At 35.8% G+C, this 19212-nt stretch overlaps 3 protein-coding genes and 1 long non-coding RNA gene across 6 annotated transcripts in view; 3 read left to right on the forward strand and 1 right to left on the reverse strand.

Annotated features, from left to right (window-relative positions):
• The first annotated feature begins 240 nt into the window (after positions 1-240).
• Positions 241-11292, forward strand: LOC148279613 (uncharacterized). Its single transcript, XR_015822823.1, has 2 exons — positions 241-637; positions 3471-11292. It is a non-coding gene; the product is annotated as an uncharacterized LOC148279613 (long non-coding RNA).
• nito (RNA-binding protein spenito) lies at positions 9757-12990 on the reverse strand. The gene is made up of 2 exons (XM_088229662.1): positions 12864-12990; positions 9757-12744 (listed from the first exon to the last, which is right to left on the reverse strand). Exon 2 carries the CDS (start codon positions 12715-12717, stop codon positions 10516-10518), a length of 2202 nt encoding a protein of 733 aa, XP_088085788.1. The 5' UTR covers positions 12718-12744; positions 12864-12990; the 3' UTR covers positions 9757-10515.
• Positions 12991-13140: 150 nt separating this feature from the next.
• On the forward strand, positions 13141-14026 carry Prosbeta6 (proteasome beta6 subunit). Its single transcript, XM_088229663.1, has one exon. It carries the CDS (start codon positions 13257-13259, stop codon positions 13953-13955), a length of 699 nt encoding a protein of 232 aa, XP_088085789.1. The 5' UTR covers positions 13141-13256; the 3' UTR covers positions 13956-14026.
• Positions 14027-17349: 3323 nt separating this feature from the next.
• Positions 17350-19212, forward strand: part of LOC148279616 (leukotriene A-4 hydrolase) — a 29872-nt gene continuing 28009 nt past the window's right edge. The window contains exons 1-3 of one of the 3 annotated variants that reach the window (XM_088229666.1): positions 17350-17517; positions 17827-17940; positions 18036-18148. In XM_088229666.1, the coding sequence (XP_088085792.1) occupies positions 17895-17940; positions 18036-18148 (159 nt within the window). In that variant the 5' untranslated portion in view covers positions 17350-17517; positions 17827-17894. The remainder of the gene's footprint in view (positions 17518-17826; positions 17941-18035; positions 18149-19212) is intronic. The other 2 variants (XM_088229664.1, XM_088229665.1) reach the window with 2 other exon arrangements.

Consider the following 19212-nt stretch of genomic DNA (forward strand, 5'->3'; position numbering starts at 1 on the left):
CGCACAGTTTGCTTTCTCTCTTTAATGCGCGGATAACTAAGTAAGACCGTCTAAGTCTAAAAATAAAAAAAAACTCGACAGCCATAAACTGAAAGAAAAAAAATACTGCTGCCAATCCTTCTTCTTCTTTCTTTTTTAATGGCCTTTTCACCTCTCAACTCGGGTGTTCTGGCCAGTTTTTACATATTTACACATGTGTTAGTATTCATACTATTAAACTAAAGGAAAAAAAACCTACTATTAAATTGTTATTCTGTGAGTCTATGAACTTATGAGTTTAATAAAAAAATGTGCACAACATTACAATAATTCAACTGCATGGTTTGAAGTTGAACTTCCTTCAGAAAAAAGCGCCTAACACAAGAGCCTGAATGTTTTTTGGCATGTTCAACCTGAATCGTTATTTTTTTCTGTATGTATGCTATGTTAGCGAACAAAGGTTTTTTTTGTTAATACAACTTAATAGCCCCTAATGATAATACTTAATGGCTTAATATAAATAGGGAAATTGGCGTTCATTTAGAGAGAGACACGCCATGATAAAATGCAACAAATACTTGCAGATGGACTGGTCAAGAGTAGGAATAATCGGCATGCGTGCACGAGAAGATGCATGAATGTAGAGGTAGGAAGCGAGGTATGTAAGTTTTCTGCTACTTTTTTATGTTGTTGGTTTTATATGAAAGAGCTGTACATAAAATCTTCATATTTGCACAAAAAAGTACCTACGTTTTTGAAAAAGTGCGACATAACGCCTTTATTCACGCATGTCTTAAAATGTATGTTATTCAATCAGAATACCACCCCAGGTTTATTTTTTACCCACTTATGTACCTATAGCTACGTCTAAATTTGGTTACCAATACCAATAATCTTTTGTGAAAAAGACACCCAAAAATATGCCATTGTATTATTAGAATCTGCTGATATTGCAGTTTCTACAATTTGAAATTACATTATTTTTATTGACAAACAAAATTTGTGGCTTACACTTCATAAATCAGTATGTTTATTATGGTAATGATTTTTGTGACTTACTGTTTAATAGGGCTTATAAAATATTTGTTTATCCCATAATAAAGATAAATCTTTAAAAATCATACCAGCGGGGATGTGAACATTTCAATTACTAATACAGGTATGTGAATATTTTCATTCAGCATTCCCCTTTTCGCACCAAATGGTGCATAGGGCACTACACTGGTATATTAATTACACCGTTTCTTGATTTAAAAAATGTAACATGACGGTAAGATTTTCAGTCATACATTTCAGGCGGCAGTCCAGGTACTCTGAAATACCACAATCTAAGAACATATTTGTAAAAAATCAGCTATGTTGGAACCCACAACCTTTGCATAGTAGGCAAACGCACTGACCATTCGACCACGAGGTGAAGTATTTTAATTACTGATGCAATATTATGTGAAGCCTAAGGCGTATAATTTAAGTGAGACATATCATTTTATAAACACTCCTGTTTTTATCTTAGTTACCCAGAAAAAAAATTACATAGAAAGCCAAAAATTAGACGTTATCCATCTTTTGAGGCAGGAAGTCATTTTTTCTTGAGTCTCATGGTTTAAATCATGATCTGAAATCATGCTACCCATAAAAGTATATGAAATCATAAAATTAAAGATAACAATAACACCAGATTGAATGTATTGTACAAGAAATTTTATATTTTGATGTTCCTGCTTTAATAAAATGGATTAATTATTTTGTATCAAATGGAAGGAGACATCATATTTTATTCAAATATCTGTGTCTTAATTAACAGATAACAGAGATGAAGAACTTTTTAGAGAAGGCAATATAGAAGTCCAGGCATCTACAGGGCTTGTGACCTGTCATTGGCTGGTTTAAGTGGCCACTTTACACACTGTAACATTCACCATTCTGCCCATATTTGAACATCTATATTCCTTAAATTCTTTCATCTGTTGATGTTTGTGAAGTTAAAGAGCTGAAACCTTTAAGTCTGGAAGGGCCAATGTTGGATAATTTTTTTTTATTACCAACATTTTTTAGACGGTTGATACGAGTATTAATTAAAAAATATTCATATTTAACAAATTTGTATACACATATATGGTAGTGTTTTTTTTATTGATAATAGTTTCAAATACCTCAAACATGTTTATTATAATGTCACAAAAAGCTGTAAAATGAGGAACTTCACCCCTACAGGAAATTGGATATGAAAAATATTTTCTTGCGAGCGGTAAAAATTAGAGCATTAAATTGTAATGCAAATTTTCTTGAAAGTGTACGAAAAAACTAATAAAAATACACTACTTTGAACGATGTCACTGGTTTATATGAACCAACCAATGATATGAGAGCTGTAAAGGATATAAGTATTTGATTTGCTTACCGTAAACGAAACAATCGGGAGAACTGACAGAGAAGAACCTCTGACGTCACACGCGAAGTTATTTCAGAAATACAAAACTTTAAAAAAATCTTAGCGCTGATAATACAATATTTAAAAATAAAATATTTGGCTCAGTTTAATAGTCTATTGACAAAGAAAAAATTGTATAAAAACACTGAACTTCCTCATTACTCCCCTGTAATGGTGTGATTTACAACATTAGCCCTTTTAGACCCAAGCCACAGATATATTGGCAGTCTAAAAACAAACGCAGATATCAATAATTATTTGTTCCCAAGACTCGGATTTCTTGAGAACAAACATACTACAGATAATAACAAGTATATAAACCTAACAAAAACTCTTTCTCGTTTCTCTGTAGAGATAGGGAGAGAGGATAGAATGTTATATCATTCTGTCGTTGTATACCATCGTTCTGCTGGTAATATCTGTTAAGTGACATTTAAAAAAAAATTTAGGAAATTTAAATAATTTAAACAATGTACATTTTGATTATGGATTTTTTATTGATAAAGCAACAAAAATGCAAAATTTCATTTTGAAAAAATATTTAAGCATATTTTGCTAAAATAAAATTGTGTAATCTTAATGAGAAAATAAAAATACATTTTTTAAAAAGGAAAAAATCAGCAGATATTGCTGGCGCACGACGATAAATACCTCGCTCCCCTATATTCATTCATCAAGGCAAGAAGACATATTAGCATATTTAAAAAAACAAATAGTTGCTTACTTCTGCAAGGGAGAAGTGAGGGAAGCGCGGCGCAGTATCAGACTCCCCCCCCCCCCCTCCTCGTTTCTCCCCAGCAGAAGTAAGCAACCATTTCCTTTTTTGGATGTTTTATTTTTTAAAATTTTATTTCTTCTAAAAAAATATTTTAATGTGCCAATATGCCTTCTTACTCAAACTGATTATCGTGGTTTCGGATGTGACAGGGTTTAATGAACACCTGTATATAATTTTAAACATATGTAAAAGCCCGGTGGGCTCATAAACAAATTAAATATAGGAGCTGACCTCATTGAAAATTGTATATACCTACTTACAATATAAATTTATTTGTTACAGATGGTATTATTTTGAAATAAAACGTTTTGAATGAAGTTTTGTCAGAACATCAAGAAAAAAACGTATAGTAGGTTCAACTGTTGTTTTTCCTAAAAAAATAAAATAAACATATATGTCATAAACTTTGCCTTTAGATGTAACTGAGTAAATTACCATATTAGCTCGAATATAATGCGACTATCTTAGCTCAAAATGGCAATGGGGTTTAGTCCATGTCCAGATGTACCAGAATTCGCACTATAAACACACACAATCAAACCTTTTCTGTGCGTTTGTGAGATCTGAATAAAAAATCATATCTTTTATAACACAATTTACCTTATAAATTTATTTATTGTAATTGTTTTTTTTTTATTTGAAATTTATTTATAAACCCTTATGGATAACATTCATTTAACGAAATAATTTTTCTTTTTTAAATTCATATTCTATTGTTAATGATAATATTTTGAACATCTTTTGTAAAGCTAGTCTTTTGTTTAGTTTTATCTGGTAGTTAATTGTGTAATTTCAGTCCCTGGTTTATTTGTCTCCACTGTCCTTGTCTCGTTTTATATTGTGTCCATGTTTACTACAATTTTTTTCAAGTTTTAGTTCTTCGCGTACAATTACATCAGTGGCTAATTTATTAACACATTTTAAGGATTCTAATTGAAACGTTTCACTTATGTAGAATTGTTTGAAGAGTTCTTTTAGATAAGGGAGATCATATACTTTGTAGTCTGCTTAAGTCATTTTGATTTCCTGTTCCCCATAGTAATAGCATATAACATATTTTAGTTTTTACATAGGCTTCACTTATTCGTAATTTTCCTTTCACTCCTGCTCCAATATATAGGTCGCGTTATATTTGAGGGGGTGCTATATTTGAGGCAGCATTATATTCGGGCTAGTACGATATTTATGCTTAAATATATTTTGTTTAATATCGTCAGGTCTCTGACACAAGTTGGTAACTGTAAATTTTCGAAAAATGAGTTTTCACAAAAGGCAGCAAATAATCTTTGTTTAGAAAGTAAATAAAAATATTTTATAAACACTAAAATAGTATTTAACCCGCAGTTTTATTTTAATTGTTGATGTGGAATGAGATTTCAACTTTAACAGTGCAATATCTCACAACTAGTCAAATGTAGTTAGAATCTTGCACTTGAAACCCGACAATATAAGAACCAAAAAAGATGCTACAAAGTAGGATCAAGATAACCATTTCTGGAATATACCACAATCAAGTGAATGATTTTGCAAAGCCATCTTTTATCAGACGCTGATAATTATTACAAATAATTTCTAGAGTTTTGCATCTTTTTTGTCTAGATTTTGATAATGCTATTACAGGAATGAAATAAAAAGAGTTATATTCATTTTATTTAATATTTTATTATGATTGTAAATTTTGGTACTTACAAATGCTTACTTACATCGCCATAGTTGAAATAAAGTAATTTTTATCTTGATCTGAAAAAAAAGTACTTAAAAACACATCACTGAACTTGTTGAAAACAGCATCCTCTGGGGCACATTGAAGTTACTCGAAACTCGTTACTTTTTTACCTGAAAAAAATACTGTTAAAACTAAAAATTTAACATTTTACATTAGGCTGGTTCAAATCCAAGAACAAAATATAATAGTAACACTGAATAAAGAATATTTTTTATGAAAAAGGGACTCGTTTAATTGTCCCAATAAATTAATCACGGGCAATATAAGTTTCAGACATAACACAATATCACATTGATATATTTATGTATGAAATAATTTTTATAAATAAAAAACACACTGATCAAAAAAATATATATCACACTCGCTTGAGTGAATATTTCTTGTTTTTCTATAATGGGGCTAACAATTTTCTTTGTAATGTTTACTGAGAAAAAAATATAATTTAATTTGAAATTTATTGCAACAGAGAAGGAAAACTTTTTCGAGAAGGCAATATAGAAGTCTGGGCACTGACAGGGCTTATGAAATGTCATTGGATGATTTAAGTGGCCACTTTACACACCGTGTAACATATTCACTATTCTGCCTATGTTTGTACATCCACATTTCCTCAACTCTTCCATCTGTTTACTTTTGTGATTAAAATGCTAAAACATTTATTGATGTGGGTGAGATTCATGTCTGGCTAAATTATTTCACCTACTAGGCACTACCTGAAAATACCCTTAAATTGTTATACTAGTTAGCTGAATCAACATATCTGGCGCATTCGATAACTCATGGTGGCCTATATTATTGGTAAAACTTAAAGCTATAGGTTGCCCAAGAGAGTTGCTTAGGGTTATTGCTAGTTATTTAAATAAGAGAACCATCTCCGTGGTTTTTGGACAGTCTATGACGACTCGTGAGACTACGACGGGTTGTCCCCAGGACTCTGTCCTGGATCCCACTTTGTGGAATATTTTGTTTGACGACCTCCTTAAGATGCCTTTGCCGACCAGGTGTACCATTGTTGCTTATGCGGATGACGTTCTTTGGAGATAGCCGAAGTAGTCGAAGGGAAATGTTGCGCCTGTTAGTATTCTACAATGTGGGGAGAAATAGATTTTTCTATTCACTACACAAGACTATGGTTCTCATGATGAAAAGGAATTTGGACAGAGGTAGAAACTCAACCTTAAGATGAACAATGAGAGTATAAATTTCTTTCATAAAATATCTAAGTGATAATCGACAATACCGGTTCGTTCCCTTCGCATGCAAAATATATCTCATAATATGAAGCAGCAGCTCTGTTAATGAAAATACGTGGAAATAGTGGAGGCTACATGGGGCCTGAAAAGTAACACTGTCGGGGTTATTTATGGAGCCACCTTTGTTTCACAACTGACATATGCAGCCAGTATCTGGTGGTGTAAGGCCAAATCTGTAACTGTGAATCAAACAATTGGATTGATTGAAGATTGCCTCTCCTGCAACCTCAGGGCCCTATAGAACGTTTTCTACAGCAGCATTGCCTATTTTGGTGGCTGAGCTTCTAGCTGACTTGGAGTTAAGTTGTGCGCCAGCAATTAGTATGATAAAGAGGGAGGAACTGTCTAACGGTTAGTCGCAGAGACGAACCCCTGAAGGAGGATATCAAATATATTACGAAGTTGACTATGGAAGAACGCCAGAGACATTGAAATTCTTTTTTAAAGGGTAGATGGACCCTATTCTTTTTACAAAGACGCGAGGACGAGAGTTAAAAAAAAAGCACTGGTGTTTTAATCACCATACAGTTCAAATGATGATATTTCAGGTTACGAAGAATTTCGGGGTTGACTTCATTCTTTTGCTCTTGTTAATGATCCAAGTCGCTTTTGCGGCGCGTTAAATCAAACGGGCAAACACGTGTTATGGCAGTGTCCCTTTCTAATGAGGAAAGAGAATTAAAATTGGATGGTCTGATGGATGTTACAAGACCAATATGGAATCTTGACTTAGTTAAAATAGTAGGAATTTCAGATTATTTAATCAGTTTGTTAGCTCTTGGGTTGAGGAATGGGTGTCTCTCACGGGTGACCTATAATATGGTGACCGATACTTGTGAAATTCTCATCTTTGAGAGAATGTGCAGAATGGTTGACAAATTGAATTTTATATATCGTCATATATATATCAAGGAGCCAAACGTCTCTGGGTATGAACTAAACTAATATTTTGTTTTGTCCTTTCCCATCAAAGGGAAGTAGTGTTGCTAACTCTTGGTGTTGAAATTGTCAAACGTAGAACCTACCTACTAACAATACTTTCACTGTTGACTTGTTTAAATTGATAACATTTAAATAATCAGTTCTACATCAATGATTACAGGATTTATCTTTTGGTGACTTATATGAAGGGCGTCAGTTAAGAAATTAAAAAATAATGATAATAATCTAATCTGTTGTTTTTAAATTTATAAAATTACTATAATGGACATAGGCTATTGTGATACAAGAAAATACAGTTTTTGTTACCATTCATCATCATTTTTGTCATGAGAATAAATGACAATATCAAAAGTCCTCCATATAACTTGTCAAATTTACAATGAAAGAGGCAGAAAGTAGTAGTTAAATTCAATTTATAAAAATTGAAAATTTTAAGAGAAATTGGTTTACTGACAAAAAAAACCAATGCGCAAAAAAAATATTAGTTACCAAGTTGCATTTGTTAAATCTTCAATTAATACACGAGCGAAGAAAACGCAATGCTTGTTCTTGGGCGAAGATCATCCGTAAATGATGTGTCATCCAAAATGTCTTGGCATGTCACCTCTGATACGCAAGTTATAGGGTACCCATCCACTGCTGTAGGAAATGTAATCCAGCCATGTATACCATTTGGATATACTCAAAACAGCATATTTTTCAAATTTAAAGTAAACGGTAAATTGATAAGAGATACACAAAAAAGTTTTGTGGGTAACATGTGGCCTTGCTTGGACCAGCCTATTTAAAATTATATTCAAAAATATCTGTTAAGAAATTACACAACAAAGCCACAGTAAAACTTAGTACAGATATAAATTCACAAATTGGGAAGTTAATCGGACTATTCTAAATGATTGGACCACAGGATTATTCCCTACTATACCATTGCCCACACTTAAGAAATATGCATTTAATTAATCTGATCATCCCACAAATCAAACCAGAAACCTCTCAATGAGAAACCAGTACCATATCCATTACACCAAGGGGTTGTCTCTTATTCCACATGACGTGACAATCAACAAAGACAAAAAGCTTTATATTTCCAGAATGTGACTAGGTGGATAAATAATCATCATTCCATCATCAGCACCCAATGGTGCGTAGGACACTGCACCAGTACTCCAATCCCAGGGCGTTAGCGATCGTTTGTAATATAGATGAAGTTTATTAGTCTGATGCATCGGGTCAATCCAGGGACGGTGAAATATTCTAGTGAAAAACCACCTATCAAATAAATGTTCCACGTCAACCTTGCTGGGAATCGAACCCGGAACCAAAAGTACGGTAACTAAATGCCTTAACTGTAAGACCACGAGGCAAACTAATCTCCATTTGATTTCTTTTTCTGTATTTTTACAGTTAAGTTAAAATCGTTCCGGTTCTATTTCATACACAGAACTAACCGTATTCACAATTCTACTAGGATAATAAACGAAAGCCATTTTCAGAAAGAGTGTACAAGTCTGGATTTTGTCTAAGGGAAGCGACCATTGCAGGAGACTGCTGCAGATATTGCACAGATTTATATACTATAAGTGTGTTGTCCGGGTGCCCTTTGAAATACATGTATGTTTATATAATTTTTATTTTTGCTATTATTTAATTACGCAAGTGCTTCCACTTTCCATTACGTTATATCCCAACTCAACACAGGGCCTTTGGCCTGAGTTTGGGATATGTTATTATTATATTTTTTGTAATATGTATGTATTTGTATAAATAAATAATCCAAATATACTGAAAGAGATCAGTTTGTATGTTCCCAATAATTATACAAGAGCGAGATCTCATGCACTGTTTTACACACCCAGAAGCCGTACAAATAGTCAGAATTCACCCATTAATAGGGCTAATAATCCTCTAAAAAAAATTTTTTAAGAACTCAAGGCACCCATCCGAATGTATTTATAAAATGATCACTTGCAAACAATTTTACTGTCAGGGGTGCAATATTGAAATTGGCGGAGATTTGTTATGAATTACAAACAATGAAAACAATTTCAAAATGGAAGCTCACACAAGCAATGATAAAATCAGTTTTATACATACATACCTTCATTTTAATAAGCAAAATACTTACAAATCTTTTCTTCTTGTTTTTTCTTTTTCTGGAACCAATATAAACCTTACCACTTATTTTATGTAAAAACTTGAAAGTTATCATTTGAAAACTAGAACTAAACTTCCGACTACATCAAAATCTTAAAATATTATCACAATTTTATTTCATTTGGTGAAGCATTAGAAAGTAAACTTGTCACTACCATTCATGTCACAATTTGCCATTCTTTCGTTCAGAAAGACGTGAGACTGTTGAAAAAACATTTATCACTTTATTTGTTTAATCAATTCATTTGAGAGCTTGCTATTGCTCTGTTGTTCCCACTCTAAATAATAATAATAAAAAAGAGATGTAATTATAAATCACGGCACAACACAATGGACTTAAATGAGGTAGCGACGTCAACACAAATACACATTTCTTATTGAATACAAAACCAACTTTTTTACTCCACTGAACTCAACTAAAGAGGGAACCAAGAGTTTGCAATTGGGAAATGGGATGCAATGGGAACACTTGGAACAAATAATAACACGGTCATGATCAATATAATATTCTATTCAGATACACTCTTAGCACTAACACTACACATCACCTAAAGGAAGTACACTTTTATCGTGTTAATCTATTATAAGCACTGAACGGCCACGGGTACAGGTTAATACAATATTTGACATTGCCACATAGAACTTAAGTCAGTGCTGAAACTCATAACTTATACACCTAACTTTGTATTTTAAAGATTCCACTAAGAAATGACAATTGCAAACTGAGAATCTAAATCATTAATGTAGGTCTGTAGCAATCTGTGTAACTGTTTGGTCAGTAAATTTTGCGTCACAAAACAAGTTTAGTATTTATGTAGTCAACCTACATACAAAACATACTCGAAGCAGAATGCCTCCCACTCGCACTAATAACTGCCACATACTTAACTGGATATTGCTCACTTAAAATATACTTCTTAGCACGTCACATTAAACATTCTGAAGAACAATTGAAATGAAGAAATAAAAAAAAAACTGCATCAAAATGACTACATAATCACAATCACATTAACGTTACAATGGACTCGTGAATTCCCCCCAATACCTAGAAAATAAAAGCATGTTAATAATGACCATATATAAGGGGGACAGCTAAATAGGATGACCGCTCGAAATGAGCTTGCAACCGAGGGAAACTGAATTATGTAGCTGCGCAGAATAAAGATATAAAAGCTTCATATTGAAAGCAAAGACATACTTGTCTTTCAAAAACTGATCATGTTCTTAAAATTACTAATAAAAAGAGGTAAACTTAGGCCGTCCCGCCGCGAACCACCACTATAACCAGGTGATCCTCCTTCAGGCTCTCCTCAGTCAGGTTATGACAAGTGCGCTTCAGGAGCTCGGTCGAGAAGTCACACGGAGGGAAGGAGTACAGAACACCCGTGGCCTCGGTTTCCTTGTTCAGCAGAGAGATCACTCCCGCCGCTTCCTTTTGCTTCAAGTACGACACCAGGTTTCTCAGGGGACGAGTCTGTACTCCTGCATCGTCGCTACTCACGGAAGCTGTCGATCCCGCGAGCCCCAGGAATATACTGTGAGAACTGCAGGTGGCTATGCGTTTCTGGACGTCATCCAATTTGGGTTGGTCTAACCTCAACCTTTGCGTTATCCTCAACTGGTGTTTACCATCCTCGTCCTTCATGAGACCGTCCACTATGTCCGGGTCTCCATCGGTCAAGTGGAATTTAGCTGGGAAGAGAGAATTTTTCAAAATAAGCGCTCCGTTCCACGTGGTGGTGGACTTCCGGGCCACCTCTGGCAGCGTACGGGCGGAAGCTAGCGCGCCCCCAGCCCGGCGTAAGGAGCTGTCCGAGTCGCTGTCCGCGCTGCGGCGGCGCGGGGAGCGGGAGGCACTGCGCCGGCCGTACTCTTCGCGACGCCACTCTTCCTCCCCACGGAACTCAGAGCCCCTGCCTGCCCCGCCGCGGCCCCTGCCCCTGTATCCGCCCCTGCCACGGTAGCCAGCCGCACCGAAGCTACCGTAGCTGGCGTCCCACGCAGGGCACTCATACCCTTCCTGGTACTCTGGGGCGTCAGGCCCGCTAGTCGGGTAGCCCGGTTTGAGGCGGTATCCACTCCCGTTCCCAGCATCCGCAAAGTCAATACGTAGTCTCTTTTCCGCTCCCCCGAGAGGGAAACCGCGCATCTCTTTCACAGCAGCCTGGGCTGCATCAATGGAATCGTAGAGCATAAAAGCGCTGGTATCTCCTTTAGCATACTCGATCTTCTTGATAGCGCCGAAACGATCAAACTCCCTTTCTAGTTGAGGCACAGAAGTCCAGGGTCCGAGTCCTCCCACCCAGATCCGTGTGGTCGGAGTAGCTTTTCCATAGCCGATCTTACATTGGAATTTGCCAATGTATTGCCCGGAGAGTTCGACCTTGGCTCGGTGAGCCATGTCCAAAGTTTGATAGCGGACAAAAGCGAACGCGTTACCGGTTCCAGGAGGCGGGCGCTTAATGTCAATATCCTCGACGATACCGTATCTGCCGAAAATTCTACGCAACTCGTCGTCGGAAATGTTGATTTCCAAATTCCCAGCGAACAGAGTGCGGGTGGCCAATGGATCGTCCTCGGGTTGAACATGATGAAGGTAGTTGGGGAACTTGTCCTTCTTGTTCTCCAGCTTCTCGAAGGGCGGGTGATGCGGGCGGGGCATGTAGGGGCGCGGCATGTAGTGAGGGTGCGCGTGCGCGGGGTGGTGCAGCGGGGGGCGGTGGTGCAACGGCGGCCCGTGGGGGCCCGCCAGCGGGTACTCGTGGTGCAACGGCGGCCGGAAGTCACGATGGTGAGGCGCGGAGGGCGGGATGCCGTAGGCCCTGTCGTGCTCGGGGAGCATGCGCCGCCTCTCGGGGACCGGAGACCAAGCGTAGGAATATGGCCTCTCGTATTCCGGAGGAGTGATGCTGCGGGGGCGACTCCTGTAGGACTCGGAGCGGATAGGCTCGTACATAGGATCCACTATCGCCACCTTTTCGTACAGTATGATTCTCGGTTTTCCATGTTTAGCGTCCCTGGCGTCTTCGGAACTACGAAAGCATACATAAGCGACCCTCTCGTCAGGTTCGTGCGATATCTTGATGCTTAAATCCCCGTATTTTTTATATTCCCTATATAGGGTATCTTTGATCACCTCGTCCGACGCCTTGGGGTGCAATGCGCTGACACAAAGAACTTTATAGGAGTACGACCTCTCCGGAACTTCGCGTATTTCCCTCGGCCGTAAATATTCTTCTCGGTGAGGAGACACATATCTCCCTCGGGGACTCGGGGACCGGACGCGCCGTCTTATCCGTTCTGGAGTGATTCTCTCGTCGGAGCTGTCATCGTAGCGGCCAATGCTGCTCCTACTCCTCTTCACTCGGTGCAGACTGTCCCTGGAAGAGCTCCGTTTCATGTTGCGTATTTTGACGGTAATTCGGTCTCTATCGCTTCGCGGTAATCCAATCATTAAAGTTGTCGCACTCGAAACAGTCGTCTGAAAAAAAAAACACAATGGCGTCACTTACTATAGCTAAAATAAACCTGCCACACCTTAATTCGTAATTAACTAAATCAACTAAACAAAACGTTTAACAAAACTGTTAACACACTCACAAGTTAAACAAAACAATATAGAATATTTTTTTCGTACAGAAGTACGAGAAAAACATGAAAAAAAAATATCAAGGAATACGTGTACAAAAGTTCAAAGCGTCCAACGCGTTTCCATAGATAACATACTGAAAAAAATGTAGAAAGCGGAAATGCGTAATTCCGTATAACCAAAGAAAAATGTTGTAATCCAAAAAAATATGATAATATTGGAGAAGTAGAAACTTAGTATACATGGCTAGTTATTTTTGTACTTCTTAGCAACAGTATGTGCATATTCTTTAGTCTATGGTTAGCAATTTTCCAATGACAATCAAAATTCTTTCAAATATCGTTCGTCATACATTTGTTTCTGTTTTCTCATTAATCTAGACTATTTGTAAAGTAAAAACCGCCATGCTATCTGAAATGGAAAGCTTACCGGATTACGACGTCCAGGGCCTGAAAAAAGTATCTTTCAGCCCCTATGCTGATAATGGTGGAAGTGTTGTGGCCATAGCCGGAGAAGATTATGTTGTGGTTGGCGCTGATACCCGTTTAAGCACAGGATTTTCCATTTATACTCGAGGTCAGAAGAAACTTTTTAAGCTCTCTGAGACTACTGTCTTAGGAGCGACCGGGTGCTGGTGCGACACCCTGACGTTGACTAGGTTATTGCAAGCCCGCATGCAAATGTACCTGCACGACCATCACAAGCCGATGACCACTCCCGCTGTAGCGCAAATGCTGTCGACGATGCTGTATTATAAGAGGTTTTTCCCTTATTACATTTCCAATGTACTCGCCGGACTAGATAACGAAGGCAAGGGTTGTGTATACAGTTACGATCCTATAGGACATTGTGAAAGATCTAACTTCCGAGCCGGTGGTTCGGCTGGAGCTCTCTTGCAACCGCTGCTGGATAATCAAATTGGATTCAAGAATATGCCGGGAGTGAAGCCGGAGCCTATTGGAAAGGACAAGGCCCTCAAGATTCTCAAGGATGTGTTTATATCAGCTGCTGAACGTGATATTTACACAGGAGACAGTGTCTTCATCAACATTATAACTAAAGATGGAATCATTGAAGAAGTGTTTGAATTGAGAAAAGATTAATCTTATTTTTTATGTGCATATACATAATCTTTTATAATAATTATTTGAATAAATTGTAATGATTTTCCTAACACCTTGTTTAAATATATTTAATACTTAACGATGTAGACTACGAGGTAAAATAAACAAGAATTATCTGCCATCCGTGGGTGCCATGCAATGAAATGAATTTTTTTATTTGTTTTAGACTCGGAACTGACATATCCAGTGTTGTAAATAAACTATGAAATCTACTTATCCTTTTGTGTGTAGTCGATTCAAACTTTCTATCCCAAATAAGAATATTTGTTGATTGATTTGGTGTTTATTTTGTAGAACTCCGTATTTAAACTTATAATATTAGAAATCAAACACTGATTTGAGTCTACTGAACACTTTGTTTTATTTTCACAAATATAAAAACAAAAATTTCGTGACAATTGTTTCGCCTTGTTAGGGCATTTTAAAAAGAATGTGAAGATTAGATGGATTGAATGTCCTTATATAGTTATATAATTCAAGTTACTTAAGTAGAAAATAAAAATAATCTTATGAACTATAGCATGTACATTAATCATGATTGAGGGAAAAACCAATAGTTAAGGGCAAGGCTTAGTGTTTAATAGGTAATGGGGAATTTAGGTATTAAAAAAAAACGAGCATTATTTATTAAATAAGTATGTCATTGATGTAAAAATATATATTATTTGGGTGTTAACTAAGAAATCCTGTATCAAGAAATGCATTTTACAAGTTTTACTTCGACAAAGAACTTTATAATAATAATTTGCTCCTTTTTTTATTAACTTCTTTGTATGAATCTAGAAGAAGCTAATGTATATCAGGATCTCGGAGTAATAATTCTCTTATTATAATTATGAGAAGCCCTTAAGCTCTATTGCATAGAACAAAAGCATTCCAAATTTTTGGTTAGGTTTTTGTTTAACACCAAATGTGTAATGGACGGTTTCTGTTAGCGCTCGCAATTTTCAACCCGTTGTATTGCTGTAATATGTAGCTAACTTATAGGTCAATAATCATAGAATCATTTTTCTCCGTATGGGCGGCTCTAGGTTATTACTCTAAGGTCGGGATAGATGTGTGTGGCAGTCCATCCTCTCTGTACATGAAATATCATATATTATATATGGCCACCACTAGTCATCTCCATTTAACCTTCTCATGTGCCAGCTCCTTTACTGCGACCCAGGACAATTCAGTCTTCTGAAGTTCCGCTGAATACATTAATTGTCTGTCTTCCGGGACGCCTGCAGCCTGAGTGCTGGTAAAAGAAACAAGCAATCAATCACTAGGCGGCAATCTCAGTATGTAACCCAGTCATATTCAGCACCGCATTTTTACATTTATGCTTTTTGATACATTTTTTTTCAAACTTTCTTTCTTGTACCTGATCAAGTCAAAACACTTTATATTCGCCATAAGCATCTATTTTTTCAACATTTTTTTAAAGTTTGTACTTGAATGCATGGATTGAAAAGAAATCATCTCATCATTCCCTTTCCGCACCTAATGGTAGGGCATTGGAATGGTACACCAATTACACCGTATCTTAATCAATTTTGTTACATGAAGGTAAAGTGATCAGTCTCACGCTTCAGTCCAGTCCAGGGACCATGAAATATTCTAGTGTGAAAACACCCTTTTTAAATAAATATTTCATATCAAACATGCCGGGAATCGAACCCGAGACCTCTTGCATGGTAGGCAAACGCGCTGACCACTATACCACGAGGCTGACAAGAACTAAAAACTAAATATAAACTATTTTCTAAAATTAAAAATAGTGTTTCATTTTATAAAAGCCTACAACAGTGTAGTTTTAAAAGTAGAACTGAATAAGATACACATTCCTTTTTGGGAAAAGTATGAACTATATAAATAGTCTGTACTGCTTTGAGGTTATAGGAATCAACAGCCGCCCACGTGATTGTGAGACTTTCCAAGTTATTTATTGTCATTTTTGTCAGCTTAGAGCGGCGGTTCCCAACCTTAACCTTTTACAACCCTACCCCAACATTAGCCTAAAATTACTACCCCCTCCCCCCTGCAGTTGAAAAGGAGAAGTAATTCGAAGAGTTTAGAGGAGAACAGTTGTTATATTGACGCTTTTCACAGAATACATCCGATCCCCGAACAACCTTCATACTGTTGAATGCAGCACCTGTTATTCCCAGCTGTACTCCTAGTGCTCGTACTATTATTTTTCGTCTCATATACTCCCAGGTACGTACTAGAAACTCTCAACCTCTTTAATGACTTGGTTTAACAATCAGGGAATTTTCGGCATCAAGGCTACATGCTAACATGATTAACACAATAGCAGTCAATTCCACTGTTAATCAAACAAAAGGACAAAAAATAGAAAACAGTCTCAGTGAAACAGAAAGTCTTTTGGTGTCTTTTAAATGTCCAGCTTCTCCTAAATGAGTTTTCTGTGTCAAGAAGTTCCTAAATAAACTGCCGTTTACATAATAAACAATGTTAAAATTAAAGCAACTTCTATCTTAATTTCCCATGCTATATTATTATTGCTAAAATGTATATAGTGCATAACTGTTGTTTTCTCAAATAAATAAATATAATAATCTACCTTTGGATAGTTTTAGAAGTATATATATCTAATATTTTTTTATTTTTTTTACCATTCTGAATGTAGTGTAGATTTAAAAAATAAAATAGGTATGTTATAAAGATTTAAAGATTACACACATATTATTTTTGTTGTATATTATATTTTGTGTCGACATCAGTTATAAAATAAGTAGTAAAGGTGATTTATTGTACAATGAAACTCAGAAACAAAGTAAAAAGGTAAATTAACAATTGTACGTTTATTTTTTGTCTTGGTATTTTTAGAAGACCTCGACTCATATGTTTTTTAGATCTACCTATTGATTCAAATAAGAGTAATACTTTATAATATATTGAATCTTAATCCATCTGCATTGCGCTAATATATTTCAAAATTTAACTTTTGCCGCATTTTATATACCTAACGCCCTGTGATTGGTTAAAAATGGAAAACTGAAATCACCGAATGATAAACAAAAACAGAGAACTGCATAAAACGAGAAAACCGTCATTGCCCACAAGCCAGATATATATAGTATATATACTGTCATTGACAGAAGCGACAGAAATCCAGGGCCGCGATTATAAATCCTATCTTCATCGGCACAAATCGAGACGATATAAACTAACATCGATATTTATGAACGAAAGTGTGTATATTTGTATGAAAATTCAAAGTATCTTCGCCGGTAACCAGTAATTGAACATGTTTATAAAAAAAAATGTAATCATGTTCTATTTTTGATACAGAAAACTTAATTTTTCTTTGTAGATAAAATTGAAGATAAATGTTAACTTCCCATTGTAATCCGGGTCCAGGTCAAGTGACAGAAAACATCTAAAATTTTAATGACGTGTGCATTTTTTCTCCGTACCATTACATATAATTTGTGCATTGTGCATTAAATGACAGATGACAAGTAATAACAATTAAAAAAATATTTTTTACTCGAATCGACAAGCAACAGCCGGTAAATTTGCGCCATTTGCGGTGATTTCTGCTGCTTATTTGAAATATTTTTTGAAATATCCTCAGTCCTGTGCATGGTTTATTTAGATACTTATCTGAATTATTTTATTCAATGTTATTATAAGGTTATTTATCTTATCTTTGAAAAACAAATCAACGAGCCTATCATTGATTCGGCGTCGACTCTATCTTAAATCTATACAGGCTAAATACATTGCACTGATTTAAAAATTACAAACGTATTCAGCTATCAGTGTTAGTGGTATCATCATTAGAGCTTGTTATCATCTCTACGCCGTATCTCATACTTTTTTCATTGTTTGTTTTCAGTTTACTTACATGCCACCTGTGGTCAGTTAAGTCTGTGAAATTTCAGTCTTCCTCTACAGTTCTGAATAATGGAGTTTCTGAGTGCCGATGATCCGACCTCATATTCTAGACCAGGTTTCATATATTTCTTAACATTTCTGTCAATTATTTATCTCATTTTTGGTATTAATGATTTTATTCATATTTTCTTACCAACCATATGTTTACAGATTTGCATGTTATAAAAAATATCGACTTTTCACTTGATGTCGATTTCAACCGTAAAGTTTTAGCTGGAAGAGCAACCCTTTCAATTGAACAAGTGAATGCATCCAGTGATTTAGTGAGTATTTTTGATGCTGTACAAATTTTCATTGAGTTTTCTTTAAAAAATTGTAAGTTATTTAATTGTTGGCCCACAAATTATAGGAAACATTTCATGTTGAATACCTGTCGGTAGAACTCTAAATTGTGTATTTATCCAAAATTCTTCTCACTGTTTAACGCCCCCTTATCTGGTGATGTGCAGCTAGTATACATCGCATCTAATAACTTTAATATCTCTTTAAATATAATAAAAACTGCATTAAGATTTTTGGTATTCTTCCCTTACACATTTACGTATTGAATTAATTAATTTATTGTTAAAAAATAAATAATTTTATCGGAAATCGGAGATTAATCACCAGTGTACTGATGTATCACATTGTCGTGGCGTATAAAGTAAAAGAGTACCGTATATACAGTTGTCTCAAACACTCTTTATGTCTCACTCTCGATACTCGAGCGAGAGAGACAATTTCACACGTGCGAATAGCAAAGTTGCCAGTATTTCTGCCAGATGCCAGTAGCTCTCCGAGCTTTGTTAAGAGCGAAAAATTATAATAAATGCCTACAAACATACCCATCACATGAAGACGTAAAGTACAGCACATGACACCGAAAGTTGTAATAAAAAAAAAGTACCCAATTAGAATCTATTTACACACACATTTTTTAATCAATCCCGTTTTGTCTTAAAATTGAAAAATTCTATATTTTTTCGTGTCCGCCATGTTCTTTTCAAATGCAGATAAATAAACTTTCTTATTTTTCCGCAATGCAGATACTGTGGGTGAAGATTGAGGAAACTTTTTACACACTACCACATTTTTCACACCACATTCCATTCCACTAATAATAATAGCCAATTTTTCACAAATTGAGAGACACTTCCTCTTGTTAGTAAACAAGTTTATATTGCAAGGGTTAGTTTTTGACTGATCTGCTCTAGAACTGGTATCACCCACTCGTAAGGATTAGTAAGCATTGACCAGAGAAAATGAAAAAAATTTACAATCATTGTAAAAAAACCCAAAGCAAGAATGTCATTCATAAACTACAAAAGGAGTTGTAAATTGTAATGAG

This window comes from Micrasema longulum, unplaced genomic scaffold, assembly GCF_059751315.1.
Source record: "Micrasema longulum isolate JH-2025_06_02 unplaced genomic scaffold, ASM5975131v1 h1tg000692l, whole genome shotgun sequence".
Classification (NCBI taxonomy): domain Eukaryota; kingdom Metazoa; phylum Arthropoda; class Insecta; order Trichoptera; family Brachycentridae; genus Micrasema; species Micrasema longulum.